The 21,890-nt window shown below is 42.5% G+C and overlaps 1 protein-coding gene across 1 annotated transcript; it reads right to left on the bottom strand.

Annotated features, from left to right (window-relative positions):
• Positions 1–412: 412 nt before the first annotated feature.
• Positions 413–19,615, bottom strand: FAM228A (family with sequence similarity 228 member A). The gene is made up of 5 exons (XM_012453330.3): positions 19,523–19,615; positions 17,227–17,295; positions 11,726–11,813; positions 11,453–11,606; positions 413–4,330 (listed from the first exon to the last, which is right to left on the bottom strand). The coding sequence occupies exons 1-5, from the start codon at positions 19,613–19,615 to the stop codon at positions 4,036–4,038; spliced, it is 699 nt and encodes a 232-aa protein (XP_012308753.2). The 3' UTR covers positions 413–4,035.
• Between the last annotated feature and the right edge of the window lie 2,275 nt (positions 19,616–21,890).

The raw sequence follows: 21,890 nt of genomic DNA, 5'->3' as shown, positions 1-21,890 counted from the left end.
GAGGCCGAGGCGGGTGGATCACGAGGTCAAGAGATCGAGACCATCCTGGTCAACATGGTGAAACCCCGTCTCTACTAATACAAAAAAAAAAATTAGCTGGGCATGGTGGCGCGTGCTTGTAATCCCAGCTACTCAGGAGGCTGAGGCAGGAGAATTGCCTGAACCCAGGAGGCGGAGGTTGCGGTGAGCCGAGATCGCGCCATTGCACTCCAGCCTGGGTAACAAGAGCGAAACTCCGTCTCAAAAAAAAAAAAAAAAAAAAACAAACAAACAACAAAAAAAAACCCATTCATAAGTGGGTGAAAGATATGAACAGACACTTTTCAAAAGAAGACATATATGAGGCCAACAAACATGAAAAAATGCTCATCATCACTGATCATTAGAGAAATGCAAATCAAAACTGCACTGAGATACCATCTCACGCCAGTTAGAATGGCGATCATTAAAAAATCTAGAGACAACAGATGCTGGAGAGGATGTGGAGAAATAGGAACGCTTTTACACTGTTGGTGGGAGTGTAAATTAGTTCAACCATTGTGGAAGACAGTGTTGCAATTCCTCAAGGACCTAGAAATAGAAATTCCATTTGACCCAGCAATCCCATTACTGGGTATATATCCAAAGGATTATAAATCGTTCTATTATAAGGACACAGGCACACAAATGTTCATTGCAGCACAGTTTACAATAGCAAAGACTTGGAACCAACCCAAATGCCCATCGATGATAGACTGGGACAGGGAAAATGTGGCACATATACACCATGGAATACTATGCAGCCATAAATAGCGATGAGTTCCTGTCCTTTGTAGGGACATGGATGAACTGGAAACCATCATTCTCAGCAAACTGACACAAGAACAGAAAATCAAACACCACATGTTCTCACTCATAGGCAGGTATTGAACAATGAGAACACATGGACACAAGGAGGGGAGCATCACACACTGAGGTCTGTGGCGGGGGAACTAGGGGAGGGACAGTGGGGGGTGGGGAGTTGGGGAGGGATAACATGGGGAGAAATGCCAGATATAGGTGATGGGGAGGAAGGCAGCAAACCACATTGCCATGTATGTACCTATGCAACAATCCTGCATGTTCTTCACATGTACCCCAAAACATAAAACGCAATAAATATAAAAAAAAAAACATATATGGTACACATCCATGGACCATGAACCCACCTGAGAAAAGAAGGAATTCCTGCTATTTTTAACAACATAGGTGAACGTGGAGGATGTTACGTCAAGTGAAAGAAGCCAGGCACAGAAAGACAAAAACTGACTGATCTCATATCATCAGAGGTGTGTGAACCAGAGCAACTCTATCTTAAATAGGAGCTGGGTAAAATGAGGCTGAAGCCTACTGGGCTGCATTCCCAGATGGTTAAGGCATTCTAAGTCACAGGGTGAGATAGGAGGTTGGCCCAAGATACAGGTCATAAAGACCTTGCTAATAAAACAGGCTGCAGTAAAGGAGTTGGCCAAAACCCACAAAAACCAAAATGGTGAAGAGAGTGACTGCTGGTCGTCCTCACTGCTACACTCCTATTAAAAACGTGTGCTTTGAATGAAGAGACCCCCCAAACAGGCTTTGTGTGAGCAACATGGCTGTTTATCACCTGGGTGCACGTGGGCTAAGGCTGAAAAGGGCATTAGCAAAGGGCAGTGGGATAGGAGTTGGTTTTATAGGTTTGGGGTGGGCAGTGGAAAGTTAGTAAGATCAGTCACAGTGGTGGGGGTAGGGGCAAGGACTATACATTACCATAAGTTAGTTACAATGGCAGGTGGGATAAGAGTATTATCATAATAACAGTTAAGATGGCAGGGTGGGGTGAGGGGCTTGTCCTAAAGCACTGGGCGATTAGGGACAATCAATCAGCTGAGGCAAGCAGGACTTCAGACTTTCAAGCTCCAGGCTTGCATATGGAGACCTGACAACTCCCACCAGCACCATGACAGTTTACAAATGCCATGGCAACATCAGGAAGTTACCCTTGATGGTCTAAAAGGGGAAGCCCGAATAATCCACCCCTTGTTTAGCATATTGTCAAGAAATAACCATAAAAATGGGCAACCAGCGGCCCTCTGGGCTGCTCTGTCTATGGAGTAGCCATTCTTTTATTCCTTTACTTTCTTAATAAGCTGCTTTCACTTTGTACTGTGGACTCGCCTTGAATTCTTTCTTGCACAAGATCCAAGAAACCTCTCTTGGGGTCTGGATCTGGACCCCTTTCCTGTAACAATATGTGGAATCTAAAGACATCGAACACATCCAAACAGAGAGTGGCAGGGCGGTTACCAGAGCCAGGGGGTTGGGGTGGGGGCAGTGAGGTGACAGACAGGCGTTGGTCAAAGGGTAGAAATGTTCCATGGTAAGACTGAGGCAGGAGAACAGGGTCTAGAGACAGGGAACTTAGGGCCAATGTGTAGAAACTTCCTAAAAGAGAAAACACCAAGGTCTGACTGCAGGAAATCCAAGGCCAATCCAGCTGCCTTCCCAAAGTTGGATCACAAGGAAAACACCTGGGTCTTGGGGGCAGGAACCTGAGGCCAATTAACATGCACTTCCTAAAGCAGAACCAAAAGGAAAACCCCATCTCCCCAAGCCGAGCAGCAAAGGATCAAAGGCTACTCTCCCTACACCATCTCAGATGGAAAGGGAGAGGGCCTTGGATTAGCTGCGGCAATGCAGCGATCATCCCTTCATCTGCATAGGGCACAAATTCACCTCAGCCTTCAATTAGCCAGGGACCAAATCGTACATCCGGATGAGGGGTAGCAGATAAGAACCTCAAAGAGGAAACTTAACGCCCATGAGTCCTCGCTGGGCCCGCCTGCTCCCACCCTGCGGAGAGTGCTTTCTCTCTTTCACAAATCCCTGCTTTGGCTGCTTCGCTCCCACATACCATTCCTCTGCTACTCTGTGAGTTTGGGTCAATTATTTGTTTAAAATGCCAAGGACCTGGACAACTCATACTCAAGACCCTCCACAACTAACAGTACGTTCTAGAGGCCTGATGGACAAATGATACTATAGTTACTAATAACGTGTACTTATAATTTGCTCAGAGTAGATCGTGAGTATTCTCACCGCACACACACGAAAACAGTAACTGAGTTGGTGGATATGTCAACGAGCTTGACGGTGGCAAACATTTCACAATGAGTATCTATAGCAAATCACCACGTTGTACATCTTGAATATTTGAAAGGAATGAACAGCTCCTGTGCTCTCAGATAAGTGATGCTCAGAGGAAACAGCTGAAGAGTCACAGGTAACTTACCACAGACGGAGAATCCTTTACTCCCTGGAGAGCCTGGGGACAGCAATGGGGCAGAGCAGGAGCTGGTCACAAAATCCCTAACCAGGTTCACAGGCTGGACAGCAACTGAGTCCCATCCTCTGTGCGTGGTGGTGAGGGGTGAGCCGAGCCTAGGCCTTCCCGGGAGGGTCCTGTGCTTCAGGCCTCAGGGTACAGGGAGTGGCAGAGAGAATGGAAGGGGAAAACTGTGTCAAATCAACCATGAGCTCTGGATAAGAAAGCTGTACTCAGAAAATTCCTACAGTTAAAATACCTTTTAAATATTAAAAAAATCTCATCTTGCCCTAATTTTTTGGTATAAATTTCATTCCAAAAATTTCCCACCTGTTGTGTCCGGACTAAGGTGAACACCATTTTTGGTGCGGTTTGGATGGACTGAGTGGAAAATGGCGGGAAAACGGCAGAAGGGCAAAGGCCCAGGTGAAGGCGCTGAAGAAATCTCAGAGGGAAAAGCCCCTGTGGCCAGGCCGGCCCTCACCTTGGAAGGACAGGATCTGTCTCCAGAAAGTGGAGTCCAGGTCCCACATTTACCACTTACCTGAGTTTCTTCCTGCAAGGCTTCCCTACCCAAGGGTCCCCGCCAGAGCTGCGGCACTGAGCCTGAGGCCACCCGCCATTGCTTCCTCCTCCTTTTCAGGCGCTTCTTCTTGGGCCATGCCTCCTCTGCCCTTGGGTGCTCGTCTGACAGGGAGGGCTGTGGCACTGGCTCATTCTATAACCGGTACGTGCTGCTCGTGGGGGCTGCAAAGCCTTGCATCCCAGCCCCGCCTCACAAAATACCTAACCAGGTTCACAGGCTGGAGAGCAGCTGCAGTCCCATCCTGGGTGTGTGGTGGGGAGGGGTGGGAGTGTCTGCTCACCAGACCCTTCCTTTCACCCACTTTGTTCTTCTGGTTGAGCTTTGAGGAAAGGAACAGCTTTTCAAACGCAGCCTGACTTAGGTCGGTTGTCTTTTTCTCTTTTCTTTTGTGTTTCTTTTCTGTACAGATGAGCTTTTCAGGACTGTGAAGAAGAGCAGAAAAACTTATCTTGATTCAGCACAAATGGAACTGTACCATCAAATAATTTTGAAGATTAATGTAATGAAATCAATAGTCACTTTTAAGAAGGAACGACTGAGCAGCCATCACTGGTAGCTATGCCTCAATCTGCCTGCCCTACCCGTCTCTCTGCTGGCCCAATCCCTAGGGAGGCGGTGACTCAGGGATGCTTCCCCAGGCATGACTGAGGCACCAGGTCCAGAGCCTCAATCCCTATGGCTGCAGTTGGGACAAAGGGGCTTCCAGGCAACCTCTGAATGATCAAACCAGAAAGTCAAGCAGGATGGTGCTTCCACTTTCCAGCATACTCACAGGAAAGCAGAGAAAGCCTGTGTGCAAAGAGAAACGGAGCAGGTTCACGAAGAGAAGTGATGGTGAGCATCACATAGCCCCAAAGAGGCAGGGATCGGCCTCCCAGTCAGTCCCCCAAGCTGTCTGGCTCCCTTCCTGGTTTGGCTTCCATGACATACCAGTGCTAACATATCTAGCCCCTCTCCCCGCCTTTCATTTGAGAAGGATTCTGGCTTTTGTAATCAAACTGTCTCTGCCTCACCTCACCACCTTGCTCTCAAGTCCTTTACTTACTTCATCAAATAGCCATGTGAGACATCCTCTGGGTGTGTCTTACCGGAGGGATTTCACCAGGGCTGCCACCATTTCTGCCCCAGGAAGCCTAGTCCTATCAAGAGAAATAAGCCTTCTCTTTTCTTCCTCCATTAATTCATTCAACAACCACTTATTCATCATCTACTATGTTCCAGCTAAGTGCTGAGAACACCAAGATTAATACACAGTCCCTGCCCTCGGGCTGGAGAGTTCTACATCTCTGTGATAACTGCCCTCTTGCCTGCACTAGAATGGCCAGTGACAGACAGAGCAAAGGCAGGCAACAGCCTGGCAGGTCAGGGAGTTATGAACATGCTGACTTGACCCAGAGGTTTCTGTGGTTAATCATTCTTTCTTTTCTTTAGGCCGATGGGACTTTTGAGATGAAGCCGGAAGGGTGGCAGGGCCCAGATGGTGCCTCATGTGCCATGTTGAGGGCCTGGGCTTTGTTCTAAGGGGAATGGCACTGAAGGGTTTCCAGTGGAGGAGTGCTGATCACTTCAAAAAGATCACTCCGGCTGCTGAGCAGACAACGGACTGGAGGAGACCAGCCTGAAGGAGGAACACCAGCGGAGGAGCCAGAGGGGAGATGAAGCCACCGAAGCAACGTGAAGCCTTTGTCTTGTGCGGATGGGGGTTATGTAATGACTGGTGTTTAAATAAAAATGTTTGTTAAAATGATAAAGAAACCATAAAACCAGAAATAATACATAAAACTTCTAAATCACTAGGGGAAGCAGAAACAAAGTAGTACTGTTTATTCCAACAAAACTCAGGATGGGGAGTGAAAACTAATTATCGGGAGAGTATAATAGACTTCCACTTTTGTGTAGAATATAGAAGTCTGCACAGGCTAAAAGTCCTGCTGAAATAAATAGGAAAAAAAAGGAAATTTGCCACCAAAATTAAGAATTTTAAAATCACTGGATAGCTTTAAAACCAGTTCCAGAGAGGGGAGAGCCTTCAGGACTGAGCTGACAGTCTCCAACACTTGCCTTCCTCTGTGGGAGCATTTCAAGCCCAGGTCACCAATATTAAGTACCAGGGTAGAAACTGATTTTTCTGTACTTCTAGCATCTTTGGTGGATTTTTTTCTCCTTGGGTCTGGCTGATGTCCTGGCAGGTGGGCATTTAACCTTGTTCTCAACATCTCCCTCCCCGATAGGCAAGTCAAGCAATGCACTAGGGATTATCGATGGAGGACAGAAACTCTCCAGGCCCCAAGTACAGACAGCATTCACCAAAACCTATTTGAAAAAGAATCAAGGAGGGTTGGAGTAGGGTTGTCCTATTAGCATTAGGACAAATAGCTAATACATGCTGGGCTTAATACTCAGGTGATGGGTTGATCACCTAGGCACACATTTACCTGTGTAACAAACCTGCACATCCTGCACATGTACCCCAGCACTAAAAATTTTTTAAAAAGAATCAAATAGTAATTTTAGGTCTATAAAATAAAATAACTGAAAATAATAGTGGATGGGTTTAACAACAAACAGACATAACAGAAGAGATAATAAAATATCTGAACCAAACATGGGAAGACAAAAAGGATGGGAAATACACAAAAATGATAAGAGACAGACAGAGGATCAGTAAGAAAATCTAAAATATGTTTAACTGGAGTACCCAAAACAGTGGAGAGAATACAGCAGAGGTAACAAAGAGAAAATAACTGAAAACTTTCTAGAACTAACGAAAGACATCAACCTACAGATACAAGATGACCCATGAATTCCAAGTAGGATACATGAAAAGAAATCCACATCTAGAAACATCGTGCAATACTACAAAAAACAAAGACAATGAGAAAATTGTAAAAAGCATCCAGGGGAAAAGACAGATTACCTTCAAAGGAACAACAGTAAGACTAGCAGGTGACTTCTCAATTGAAAGAGGAAAAACAAGATATCTGTTGAAAGAAAATAACTGCCAATCTAACATTCTTAATCCTGTGAAAATATCCTTTAAGAACAAAGGTGAAATCTGAAAACACTAAGGGTTGTATGATTCCAACTACATGACATTCTGTAAAAGGTAAAACAATGAATATAGTAAAAAAAAAAATCAGTGGTTGCCAGGAGTTAGTGGGGAGGAGAGATGAATGGGGCAGAGATGATTTTTAGGACAATAAAACTATTCTGTGTGACATTAGAGCAGAATAATAGATACATGTCATTGTACACTTGTCAAAATGCATAGAATGTATAACAGAATGTAAACTATGAACTTTGGGTGATAATGTCAATGTAGTTTGTGCCACTGTGGTGCAGGATGTCAACAGTGAGGGAAGTTGTGTTTATCGGGGGACAGAAGGTGCATGAGAACTCTCTAGGTACTTTCCACTCAAGTCTGCTATGAACATAAAATTTGTTATGAGAAATAAGGTTTATTAAGTTGAAAAAAGAAGGCGAAGTAAAGATGTTTTAAAGCAAACAGAAACTGAGAGATTCTTCATAGCAGATGCACATTTATTGAAACTGTAAACTATATTTCTGTGTTGTTTATTTGTTGTGAGGTATGTAGTAGTCTTTATAAATGACATGACATGAGACCTAGAATTTTCCAACAAAAGTGTGAGCACAAAAGGGAGAGTGGGGTAAAGCAAGAGAGAGAGAAAGAAGTATGGGAAAATGTGGATGGTTGCTGAACCTGGGCGATAGGTTCATAGGAATGTGTTGCACTCTCTACATTCAGTGCATTTGGAAATGTTTGAAATAAAATATTTTAAAAATTAGTCAGTCTAATTTTCCACGGGGTGGGTGCAGAGGCTCACAGCTGTAATCCCAGCACTCTGGGAAGCCGAGGCAGGTGGATCACTTGAGGTCAGGAGTTTAAGACCAGCCTGACCAATGTGAAACCCTGTCTCTACTAAAAATATAAAAATTAGCCAGGTATGGTGGTGTGCACCTGTAATCTCAGCTACTCAGAAGGCTGAGGCAGGAGAATAACTTGAACCTGAGAGGTGGAGGTTGCAATGAGCTGAGTTTGTGCCATTGTACTCCAGCCTGGGTGACAGAGCAAGACTCCATCTCAAAAAATAAAATAAAAATTTCCATGTTAACAAAGAAGAAAAAAATTATAATATCAATAAATGCATAAAAAGTAATATATTTTAAAATCTAGCAAACTAAGAAAATCAATTTGATTTGCTAATGGAAATCTAAAAATAATGTAAAGCACAAAAAAGACCAAAAGCTTTCCCGTCTGAGTTTAAGAATAATACAAGAAAGCCGATTTTCACTACTTTGACTTTGTGCCAGAAATCTTAACTGGTATTATAAGGTAAGAAAAAGAAATAAAAGGTATAAGGAATGGAAAAGAAGAAATAAAATTCTCTGTATTAGAAGATAATATTGTGGGCCAGGTGCAGTGGCTTAGACCTGTAATCCCAGTACTTTGGGAGGCCAAGGTGGGTAGATCACCTGAGGTCAGGAGTTTGAGACCAGCCTGGCCAACATGGTGAAACCCCATCTCTACTAAAAATACAAAAATTAGCCAGGTGTGGTGCTGCACACCTGTAATCCCAGCTACTCAGGAGGTTGAAGCACGAGAATCACTTGAACCCAGGAGGCAAAGGTTGCAGTCAACTGAGATCATGCCACTGCACTCCATCCTGGGTTGACAGAGGGAGACTCCATCTCAAAAAAAAATAAGAACATATTATTGTGTACATAGAAAATCCAAAAGACTCTATAGATGAAATGTTAGAATTCATAATAAAGTTTAGCAAGGTTGCCAAATACAAATTCAATATACAAAATCATTTTTATTTCTATACAATAACTACAATTAGCTAGAAAATAAAATTACGTATAATAAAATAGGAATAAGTAGGAATAAATCTAAGCAAAGATCTACAAGACCTTAAGACATGGTTTCTCATCCATAGTACTTACTGACATTTGGGGCTAAGTAATTCTTTGTTGTAGGACATTTGGCAGCATCCCTGCCCTCTGTCCACTAGATGCTTATGGAACCCCACTCCCCTGACAACCAGAAATGTCTCCAAACATTGCCAGCTTCTTAATCAGTTTGATTAAGAACCACTCCTTTAAATGAAATAAGACCCAAATTAATGGTGAGAGAAATATATACCATGTTCATGGATTAGAGGACTCAAAATTGTAAAGATGTAAATTCTCCCCAAATTGATCTACAAATTCAGTGTAATCCCAATCAAAATCCTAAATATTAGCTTGGTGCAAAAGTAATTGCAGTTTTTTGTGATTACTTTTTTGGTTTGAGGATTTGTTTGTATGTGTGTATGTCTACATGAAACTTGAGCTAATTATAAAATTTATTGGTATATTTGTTCTAACAAGTATCAAAACCCATTAAAGAGCTATAGTAAACAAATAGGCTAGGATAGAGAACCTGGAAATTAAGTCTACATAACAGTACTGGATTTGTATAAAAGGCCACACTGCAGAGCAGTAGGGAAATTATTATATTTTCAATAAATGGTACTGAGGAAAATGGGTTTCAAGAGAGGGAAAAAATTAAATTGGGCCCTACATAAAACATATACAAAACCCAATTCTAACTGGATCATAAGCGTATATTTGAAAAGCAAAACTATAAAAGCTATATAGCTTTTGGAAAAGACATTTTAAAATAATGTAAAAAAGCATTAGTTATAAAGGAAAAGAACAACAAATTTGACTATATCAAAATTATGACCATTTAAAAATACCATTAGGAAGAATAAAAACGCAATCCAGGCCGGGTGCGGTGGCTCACGCCTGTAATCCCAGCACTTTGGGAGGCCGAGGCGGGTGGATCACGAGGTCAAGAGATCGAGACCATCCTGGTCAACATGGTGAAACCCCGTCTCTACTAAAAAAAAATACAAAAAATTAGCTGGGCACGGTGGCGCGTGCCTGTAATCCCAGCTACTCAGGAGGCTGAGGCAGGAGAATTGCCTGAACCCAGGAGGTGGAGGTTGCGGTGAGCCGAGATCGTGCCATTGCACTCCAGCCTGGGTAACAAGAGCGAAACTCCGTCTCAAAAAAAAAAAAAAAACGCAATCCACAAAATAGGAAAATATGCTTGCAATACATATAACTGAAAAGGAGTTGATAGCCAGAATATATAAGGAAAATCAATAAGACAGACCAAACATCCCAGCAAAAAAAAAAAAAAAAAAAATGGCAAGTCTTGAACAGATGCTTCTCAAATGAGGAAATCCAACAGCCAATAAAGACATGAAAAGTACTCAGTTTCACTGATAATGCAGAAAATGCTATTATATAGGAGTCAACTTTATTCAAATGATAATATTATACACCAAGAGTGAAGCAGAATGAGAAGCAACAGTATTTCTCCTCCATGCTGATGGGGGTGTAAAGTGAAACAGCCTCTTTGCAAAACAGTTTAATGTTATCCCACGACTCAGCAGATTCTACTCTCAGGTATATATCCTAAGAAATGTGGATTGTGGGAACCAAAATACCAAACTGGATTGTTCATAATAGCCAAAATGTGGGAACAGCCCAAATCCACTAATAGTGGATTGCTTAAATGATGGCATAGTCAAATACAATGGAATACTATAGAAAACAGAAGTTAATACACTGGAGCTATATGCAACAACAGGAAGGAATCTGAAAAGCATAATGGTGAGCAAAAGCAGTCAGTCACACAATGAACTGTACATGTACAGATCTCCAACAGACGATTTTTATGGTATATAAGCTGTATCTATCTTTGTTTTGTTTTGTTGTTACGGAGTCTCACTCTGTCGCCCAGGTTGGAATCCAATGGTGCGATCTTGACTCACTACAACCTCCACCTCTCGAGTTCAAGTGATTCTCCTGCCTCAGTCTCCTGAGTAGCTAGAACAACAGGCATCTGCCACAATGCCCAGCTAATTTTTGTATTTTTAGTAGAGACAGGGTTTTATCATGTTGGCCAGGCTGGTCTCGCACTCCTGACCTCAGGTGATCCGCCCACCTTGGCCTCCCAAAGTGCTAAAGGTGTGAGCCACTGCCCCCTCACCCCCTACCTGTAAACTATATCTTAATAAAGATGTTTTTAAAGGATTCAATCACAAAAGAATAAATGCTTTCAGGTTCTGTTTATATGAAATTTAAAAATAGTTAAGATAAACTAGATTATTTAAGGATACAAAGTTAGCTGGTAACACCATAGGGAGAGCAAGGAAGTGAACACTTACAAAGTGAAGAGAGCTCTGGGGCAGGGAAGAGCCTGTCTTAGGAGGGGACAGGTTCCCTTTCTTGACATGGCTGGTGATTCCCCAGAACTGACTTGGGGACTGGTTAAGCTGTTTATGTTTCATTCTGCCCTCCATGTATATTTTATAATATAAAGATGATGATAGTAATAATAATAGTAGTAATAGTAAAACTGTAAACTACTAAAAGACAAAAGTGTGACTAGTTACAAGAGCTTCAGTAGGAAATAAAGTAAGTTGCAAGTTAAACAAATATTTGTTTGTTCTGCTCATCTGTACCTGCATTTACCGCAAGTTTTACTCCTGTCTCTTGCGGAGGCTTTCTGCCGCTCCTTCAGAATTACACTGTGTGAAGTGAAAGTGAAGCGGAGCGGGCTGGCATGCGGCCTGGCCTTCTCTATTTCTTTAAGTTCTTTTATGGAATGGTCTTTTCCTAAAGGAAGATAAAAAATCAAAATCAGCACTCTTAAAGAACTCTCGTTGCTCTTGGAGTGAGAAATCACTTGACAATTAGCAGTCTCAAAAAGATGAGGTCCAGTGGTGACAAAGCACCTGTCTCATGCTGAAGACCAGTTCTCTTCTCTTCGTCCACCTCTTGCTGTCTTTGAAACAGAGGATTAAAAAATGGTGGGACTATAACCTAAAAGAAAAATGAGACTCTTTGAGGACCAGAGTGCAGTCTGCATGAAGCTTTTAAAATGTGTCCTACATAAAGATGAGAACACTAGACCCTGAGGACTACAAGAGCAAGAAGGGCAGGAGGGGGCAAGGGTTGAAAAACTGCCTATTGGGGACTATGCTTACTACCAGGGTGACAGGTTCAATCACACCCCAAACCTCAGCAGCACACAATATACCCATGTAAAAAACCTATATGTGTACCCGTGAATCTAAAAGTTGAAATTTAAATAAATAAAATCTGACCTAAGCCTTCAAGTATGCCCTTACTGTACACCAAGGCCCAGGAATGTACCAATCCAACCACAGCAGTGGAAGGGTATTGCCTCAGAGGAGGATGTCACAGAGCCTTAAATGGCTGAACCGAGGGAGGGAGGGCGGACCGCCCAGATAGAAGAGACACACTTCTGTTCAGCATTCTACTGTGCCACTCCATCAGCCAGTAAATATCTGTGTTGCCATTGTGTGCCACACCCAGGCTAGATCCTGTCCTCAAGGATCTCTCAGTCTAGAACAGCCTTGTCATCCACAGTGACAATCTAGTCCTGAGAGGGGCCAGCTCAGGATCCTGCAGGAACAGGGCCACTGATCCTAACCCAGCCTGGGAGGACCCATGCCTCCTGAGGAAACCGACAACTGGTCTATAAGGGCCTGTGAGAACAGAGGGTGACCAGAGCTGTGGGTTTATGTCAAGGGGTAGGGACATACAGAGGTATTTTTTCTCCCTATTCCTGATCATAAGCCTTAGAAGGACGATTTTTCCCCTTCATTTCCCCCACAGCACTCATCCCAGTGCTGGACCTGAAGTGCTAGGTAAACAATTACTGAATAAACCAGACAGCATAACATCTACTGCATCCAGCACCCTAGATGATGAAATTCTACCCAGAACCAAAAGAATGTTAGCCTTCATATGGCTGACCTGGCTTGTTTTTCTGGGAGAAGCAAAAGAAACTACTTCCATCTTCAGAGCCATATATATTTAAAAAAAATTAATAGTCATATTAGGTGGCTACTTGTACCGCATAGGAGCAAAAAACTGAAACCTACATTTCTCAATTTTAACTCCTGTATTGGCAGTTTAAAAATCTGAAGACTCATTACAACCTCAAGTATGAGCTCTCCTGGGCAGCCTTTGCTGACATCCCTCCCATATCTCTGGTAGAAAGGAGTGTTCCCTCCCAAGTCCCATAATCCCTGCGCTGACTTCTGTGACACACTCGCCACACTCTACTGCACAAGCTGTCCACATCTCTCTCCTTCTTGTGCTTCAAGTTTGCTGAATGTGAGATAAATGAATGCACCAATGAACAAATGATCACGTGTATGCATGCCTTGTGCACAGTTTAAATTCTACAGGAGTCTAAAATACTTTGAGTTCCTATTTTAAAATTAAAAGGAAATGCTTTTGTACTTTTTTTTTAATGAATAGAGAGTAACTACAAAACTTCTAAAACGACTAGGTTTTCCCCCACTCCATAGCTCCTAAGAATAAAAAACCCAAGGAACCTGCTCTACCTTTCCTTAATTTTGTTTCTTTTCCTTCATATAAAAGGGAATGCAGGCTGGGCGTGGTGGCTCACACCTGTGATCCCAGCACTTTGGGAGGCCAAGGCAGGAGCACAAGACCATCCTGACCAACATGTCTCTACTAAAAATACAAAAAATTAGCCGGGCATGGTGGCACATGCCTATAATCCCAGCTACTTGAGAGGCTGAGGCAGGAGAACTGCTTGAATCGGGAGGTGAAAGTTGTAGTGAGCCAAGATCGCGCCACTGCACTCCAGCCTGGGCAACAAGAGTAAAACTGTGTCAAAAAAATTTTTTTTAATTAAAAAAAAGGGATGGAATACTTCAGGATCATAATAGTCTTCACATATAATTTCCTTCAGTTATAAAATATACTTAAGGAAAAATCATTATGTACAAACTGTTTTGCAAGATTCATATTATAAAAGCCAAATACTGTATTTCATTTTTATATAAAAGCATAGCTTCAAAGGGTTGGAAGAAACTGCAGAAGTAATTTAGATTGCGATGAGACTCCACCACCTTCTGGGAGAAGTAATCATCTGGCTTTAGTCTGAAGCCATCCATGGGCCTTTGAGAACTTTCTGCTCCGTGAGGCAGGTACTTTTTTTTTTGGTAATTTTAACCTCAAGAAAGTCTGTCCTTAGGATGAGCTGAAATCTGCCTTGTAACTACAGTTGCAGATACTAGTTCTGTACATCTAATCCATCAGCTAATGTCTGCCTTTAAAATACTTAAAAGTTTCATTCCCCCTCGTATCGTCTTTTCCTTGGGCCAAATACCCCACTTCTTTCCAGTTTTCTTTCCTATAAAGTGGTGTCAAGACTCAACTCTTTTCTAAAGGTTCTGCAACTGATGAGTGTCCCTTCAACAGTGTGACATCAGGAATGACAGGATAAGGACAGGATGGACCAAGACTCTGATGCTTCCCATTCCAAGCACAGCCTCTCTTAACACAGCCTGAGAGCTGTATGTTTTCTTGAAACCTAGCTCATATGGTTGATTCACAATGACTTTACTGACATTTAAAATCACTTGGACTTCAACACGTGCCATTTCTAAGATCCTCCCCCTCCTATACTTGTGCAATCACATTTCTGGACACAAATATAAGACTTTGTACTTTAGAGATCTGAATTCAGTTTTGAGCTCTGCCCCTTCGAGTGTGTAGGAAAAAGGATTTAAGGTAAATATTCAGAAATTGTGCTCAGTAAATATACTTAAATGTTCTAATATTCCAGTTAAACTACTCTAGGGTCTCACACTCTATCACCCGGGCTGGAGTGCAGTGATGCTATCATGGTTCACTGCAACCTCTGCCTCCCAGGCTCGAGTGATCATCCCACCTCAACTTCCCAAGTAGCTGGGACTACAAGTGCACAATACCACACCCAGCTTTTTTTTGTACAGAGGGGGTTTTGCCATGTTGCCCAGGCTGATCTCGAACTCCTGGATTCAAGCAATCCATCCACCTCAGCTTCCCAAAAGTGCTGAGGTTACAGGGGTGACCCACTGCATTCAGCCACTACCCTAGATATCTACTAAGTATGTGGGGGGAAAGAAAAAAGATCCAGTAGTGTACACCTAAAGCCAACAGATGTATATTTGGTACTGCAAATAGACAGACCTAAATTCTGAAAGAGAGTCCTGACCTCAAAATCAAAAGAATCTTCAAATTAAAAAACCAAATTTGTTTTGTAAAGCCAAACTGTAGAACAAAGTATAGAAACTGTTAGTCCTAATACCTACTGGTTGGCTAACTTAGTCACACAATACCATTTTCCTTTGCCCACTTCCTACTAGAGAGATAAGAATGCCACAGTGGCTTTGCAGGGCCTGCTTATGGCTGGGACTTGCCTCATGACTCAGTCCTGGCCAACGAGACCTAAGGGAAAGTTGGCTAGGGGTCTCTGGGGACTCTTTTTGCTTCCTGCAAAGGAACAGGGTAAGAGAAGAAGCCCCTGGCACCATTCCTAACCCCTTCTTCCTGCCTTGAATGAAAACTCAATGTCTGGAGCTGTAAGCAACCATCAGGCAAATGTAAGAATAATGAGGATAAACTGAAAATACTAAGGATAGTAGAATAGAATAGAAAAAACCTTACATTGTAATGCTGTCAGAACCCACCATGAAACCACCTACCTCTCAATTTCCTGTGAAGTAAATTATAAATGCCTTTATGGTTTAAGACACAGTAAGTAACTCCATTAATGTCTACGTAAAATAATTACTGATAAATCTTGTTCCAAATCAACAATCCTATCCCTTCCAACCTCAAGCTTAAGAATGCAGTACGTGTATTACAATTCAATGAATTTATCTTAAATACAAAAATAAGCTGCAGATTACTTGTATAACCAGTGAAACTGTTGGAGCAACTCTTCAAATAAAGTATAATTTGAAAAAAAAAAAAAAGTACCATTTTATGTCTGTGCTACAAATAATTTTCAACATTCTCGTTTCATTTTCTCCAGCCCTTTATATGAAATTACTTTTTCCATAATTCTCTGCTGAAGAGGCTCTGCAATGTTTTCAACCCATTTTTTATGTAACATCTCTTTTCTTCTTTTCTTAGAAGTATCCAGATGCTGAAAATATGTATCCAATCTCTAGTGAAGTGATACAAACAAGGAAAATAAATTATAAAAAATTGTTTCACTTATTGTCATTTGAGTAAGGGGGGAAAAAACCACTTAATCCCACTACTAAGCTCCCAGCCACATTCAGATTGCAAAGTCCCAGTAGAAAATAACTGAACCACAGAATCAAGTGCAGGAAGAGAAGCTGAGAACGCAGAGCAGAAGAACTCATATAAAGTTCTAAACCACAACTGTGCCTTCAGATTAAACCGCATCCAACTCATGAATCAGATTAAGCTACTGCTAACTCATTAAACTCTTGTTTCTTTTTCAGGATTTCCAAGAATTCTCTGGTCACCCATTCTGTGTCTAGCCTTCACCATCAGGAAAGTCTGTGACAAAACTGGTAGAGTAGAAAGAGCACTAGACATTCTTTGATACCTCTCTCTGGCCTGTAAAAGACAGGTAATCCCACCTACCTCTCTGGATGCTTAAATGGGAATTTATGTGCACTTTCTTTATAAATTGTAAATTACTATTCAAATGTCAAAGGTTTCTTCTTTTTTCGTTTAAAAGACAGGGTCTCACTCTGTCACCCAGGCTGGAGTATAGTGGTATGATCACAGTTCACTACAGCCTCAACCTCCTGGGCTCAAGCCATCCTCTTGCCTCAGCCTTGGGACTACAGGTGTGTGCCACCATGCCTGGCTAATTTTTTTAATTTCCTGTAATGACAGGGCCTCACTATGTTGCCCAGGCTGGTCTCAAACTCTCAAACTCCTGGTTTCAAGCAATGCTCTTGCTTCAGCCTCCCAAAGTATTATTATAACTCTGTCTCTCTCATTGAAATTAAATACCCCTTAAGCTAATTTCACAGTGACTATCAGTTATTGATTGGTCATAACCCTTAAAAGCTTATTTTGTTTCTAGTAGTTTTATATATGCCCACTGCAATGTGGGAACATAAAGAAGCAAGTGTGGGTAGGAAGGAATTTCTATTCAGTCCCAGAACGAAGAGAAGGAGCAATTAGAACAATTTCTCAGATCCCTTCAGGACAGATCCAAGTGGGATTAGGGACCTCTTAGTGATCCTGCAAGAAGGGGGAACGACCTCAGATCCATGTAGTACAAACAATTCGAGGATCCTCATTCTTGCTGCAAAATGAGTCTCTTGGATCACGGTAACATAAACTCTTGGCCATGTTGTTCTGCACACTCTTGCTCCCCTAGAACACTCTTAGAATGCAGGGTGGAGCCAACTCTTACCTTCACAACAGAATTTTCTCTAAATAATATTGCATATACTACTTCATCAATGTCTTCTCTAGCTAATACCTAAAATTACAGAATTGAACATTAGGATGTAAATCCTGAAGAAATAAACTACAATGACAAAACTCAGTGTACTTTACCCAATAGTTTTAGTATAAATCTTGAGGCTTATTCTGTAACATAAAAATATTGAAAATTTCTAAATCCATTCTCCATGAACCCATCAACCAGGCTCAAGAGTGCTTAACTCAGAGTCAATCATGTTTCATTCAATAAATCCTACTCATTTTCAGCACCATCCCCAGACTATTTTAAAACAAACCCCTGATAGTATATCATTAAATTATGTTTTAAAGCACTAAGCAACTTACTAAAAGGATCCTCTATAAAGTGAATCCTCTTTTCAGGCATTCAGTTGGTGTTTTTTGTTTGTTTCTTGAGGCAAAGTCTGGCTCTGTCACCCAGGCTGGAGGGCAGTGGTAAGATCATAACTCACTGGAATCTCCCCACCCCCAGGGTTCAAGTGATTCTCCAGCCTCCCAAGTAGCTGGGATTACAGGCATGTGACACCACACCTGGCTAATTTTTGTATTTTTAGTAGAGACGGGGTTTCACCATGTTGGCCAGGCTGCTGTCGAACTCCTGACCTCAAGTGATCCACCCACCTTGGCTTCCCAAAGTGTTGAGATTATAGGCATGAGCCACTGTACCCAGCCAGTGGTTGTGTTTTGAAGGGCCCCTGAAGTCTCCTACCTTTTGCTAGATCTCTTCATAAGTCAAAAACCACAGAAAGTTTGATTTAGTTCAACTGGTCCAGAGTCTCAGAGCTAATTAGTGGGAGCTCATGGACTCCAACCAATACCGTCCACATCTAGGGACCTGCTGTTTCCATTATGAGTGTGGGTAAAGCTGATGCATTTTAATCCCCACTTTAGGGCTTTTTAATTGGATCATTATGAACTGATCTCTAGTTTTTATTCTTACAAGACTAAGTACGAACAAACGAAAAGGCAATAAAAATCCAGTATCTGGAAGAGATAATACTATTACAAAAATTATTGCTGATGAAAAATGATACAGGTTCTTAGAACTGTTATTCAATCTCTGATTCTTCTTTCTGTTCTGTCACACTGAATGCATCAAAACAAACTAAACCCCAAACACAAATACCAAATCTGTGAATAAGAGAAATCTCAAAAAGGAAAAGTTGTTCTTTTTACCCATATATTTAATAGCTTCACATGAGATCTAAAAATGACATTCCAACAGCTACCCAGGTCTTCTCTAAAATAAAGCTCTCTTTGTAATATAAACAGGATCTTGCTTTAAAGCCTTCTCAGACTTATTTTAAGATGACAGGCCAGGCAGGGTGGCTCATGCCTGTAATCTTAAGTGCTTTGAAGGTCGAGGCAGGAGGATTACTTGAGCCCAGGAGTTTGAGGTTACAGTGAGCTATGATTGGGTCACTGCACTCCAGCCTGGGCAACAGCAAGAACCTATCTCTAAAATAATTTTGATTAAAAAGATGACAACTAAAAAAGTATGTAAAACAATTAAACATGTACCCTGACACTACAACATACATTTAGAATCGATCAGTTTATCTGGAGAAGTAGAAACATGTTGACAAGCATCTTGGGAAGTCACCTTTTTAAAGAACATCCTAGTAAGACTGTTAGCAAATGTTATGTACACTCTCAAGTCGGATCCTCAAATGATCTTTTTTGTTTAAAGAAATTAAACAGTTTTTGTCTTTGACGCTCTTGTTTGTGATTTTGCCGGAAGATATAAGGAAAAGGTCATGATTTGCGGCAGCACTTCCGAAATCCACGGCCTCCTGTGCACACACAAAAATTAAGCATCTCACTACTCTGACCGCCACTAGGGCCAAGGGGGAAAAATAAAGGATACTTCCAAGAGTTTTTCACAGGTAAATCACAGAATGATACAAAATAACGAAACTTTATGAGAAAATCATTACCAGACCCCGAAGTATGGCGAATTGACTGGCAAGCCTAGACGTGGCTGCTTCTGCAGGGGAGCTGGGGTTGTTGCCTTCAACCGCCCGCCCGCCTGCCCAGTTGATGCACCGGCCCCCAGCCTGGCGACTGGGAACACTCTTGGCCACACTCTCGGCCACACTCTCGGCCAGATCTGAGTCCAGAACATTTCCCTTCAACTCCAGGCACTGTCCCAGTCCTGAGAACAGAAGCGTGATTAAGATAAACAGTTCCCAAACTCGAGGGGTCTCACCGCCAAAACGACGTCTCAAAACGCCACATTATTTCACCTCCATTAAAGAAACGGACTCAGGCTCTGGCCATTCTCTTAATTTTTCTGGCGTGAAATGTTCATCATAACTCGAAGTTTTGTTGGCAGCCATGGACAAAAGAATCCCTGAGGGAAGAAAAGGTAAACTGAGGCTGAGGAAGCCAGTTACCGTTGAGAGTGAGGCCTTGGGGGCTCGGGAGGATTCGAATCCCGCTCGGACCCTTTCTAGTTGAGCGGTCACCCAACAAACCGGGATCCTCGGCGCCCCGGGCGGTTCAACAGGGCCGCCTACTCGCGCCCGTGAAGTCCTCGGGCCAAAGCAGGTCCTTCCCCCGGGCCGCGCCGCCCTTGCCCAGGCCACGGCTCCACGGCCCTCCCTGGGCTCCGCGACCCCCAGGCCCGCAGGCCTCCCCCGGCCCCACCTCAGGCCAGCTCCGGGGGTAGTCGCAGGCCCCGCGGCTCCGTCCGGGTGTGGCTCCCCAGCAGCCTCGTCCTGGAGCTGCTGCAAAGGAAGGAACCCTTGGGCCCGCGCGTCGGGGGCGCATGCGCCACACGGGCCCCGGGTTGCGACCGCGAAGCCAGCTGGACCGTGACGCTGACGTCGGGGGAAAGGGAAGGCGCCATTTGATTTCACAGCAAACGGAAACGCGGTGATGAAGCCTAGAGCCTGGCCCTCGCCCTCCCTCCACCACTGTCTCGGGGCGCCCTCCCTTCGCGGCCTCGGCGGGCAGACGGGCCTTCAACCGCCAAAGCCCCCCGCCGCCATTCTGGACTTTCATCATCGAGGCACGTACATTAATAACAAAGAGAATTTGCCGTTTACCTGTAAGATTGAGGGCGACAACGTAAGAGAGGAATGGTTTTTAGCTACGCGTCTGGCGTCTTACACGCTCCCACTGAAGGGTGAAGGTGCCACAGGTGGACCTGGTTTGGATTCTGATGTTAAGAAACCGACTTCAAGCCATGTGGGCCAATCAGGAAAATACGAAACACTGCGTATTTAGTGATATCAAGGAATTATTGTTAATAGTTTAAGGTATATTATCACAACCAAGATTTGACATTAGTGCCATCAAGATACAGGATATTAACACCACTACAAGGATGTTTTCAGCCAATGTTTTTTCAAGTTTTTTTTTTTTTTTTTTTTTAGTCCTGCCTGTTTCTCTCGTCCTTCTGGGATTCTGATGACATGAATATTATTATAGCCCGTAAGCCTCTGTTCTTCTCCCCCGCCTCCTGCCCTCAGTCTAATTTCTCATTTTTTTCAGATTGGGTCATTTCTATTGTTCTATCTTCCAGCTCATGGATTATTTCCTCCATCTTCTCCATTCTACTGTTGAGCTTATCTGCTGAGCTTTTTATTTTGGTTATTGTAATTTTCAGTTCTACAATTTTCGTTTGGTTCTTCTTTATATCTCCTGTTTGCTCAGGGTTAATTTTTCATTTGTTTCAAGTGTATTCATATTTGCTCATTGAAGCATTTTTCTCATAGCAACTTTAAAAGTCTTTGTGGGCTTATTCTAACATCTTTGTCATCTCAGTGTTGGTCTCTATTGATTGTCTTTTTCATTCAATTCAAGAACTTCCTGGTTCTTGGTATGATTATCTTTTATTAAAGTCTGAATATTTTCAGTTTATGTTATGAGATTCTGAACCTTACTTAAGCTTTCTGTTTTAGCTGGCTTTCTCCAACACCAATCTAACATGGTGAATGAGGTTACCATATCATTACGGCTAGGTGGAGATAGGAATCCAGGTACCCCAGCTGGCCTTCATTGACACTTGAGGGGCCAGAGTTCCTTATAACTGCTGTGTAGACCATGATTTAGAGATTCTATTCAGGCTGAGGGCCCATTCAACAAATTAGTTCCTTATATGGAATAATCTTCTCGAGAAAAGGAGCCAAATCTATCTCACCTTTACATGTTTCTCATAACATGGGACCATCCATGACTGACCCAAATAGCAGGCAAACAGAAAATTGCTGTTGAGTAGACCACGCAGAAAGGTATAATACACTGATGGCTTAAACTACATTAAGTATAAGCAAAAGGCGATTCAAAATAGGATTTATAATTTCTACCTAGCTGCTTCCTTACTTCATTTGAAAACAAAAAGTTTCCCTGATTTACTGAATCAAATTATTTCAATCTCACATGATCTAAAAGCTTATCTGAGCATTTGTCTGTTTACTTGATGTTCCCTGGCAATGTCTTTTTTACACGGTGGAAATAACTTAAAGATTCTTCTTTTGATAGGTAGTGCTTCACTGAGTCTTCACCCAGGCTCTTGCTGCAGGCCCTGTGTCTCTTTGTATATACTACAACTAAGTTAATCTCACAGTATTAAAATATTTGGTTTACTATCTGTTTCTCCCACTAACT

The sequence above is a fragment of the Aotus nancymaae genome, unplaced genomic scaffold, assembly GCF_030222135.1.
Source record: "Aotus nancymaae isolate 86718 unplaced genomic scaffold, 86718_ANA_hifiasm-v0.15.2.pri h1tg000057l, whole genome shotgun sequence".
Taxonomy (NCBI): domain Eukaryota; kingdom Metazoa; phylum Chordata; class Mammalia; order Primates; family Aotidae; genus Aotus; species Aotus nancymaae.
This window is presented reverse-complemented; position numbering and strand designations above follow the sequence as displayed.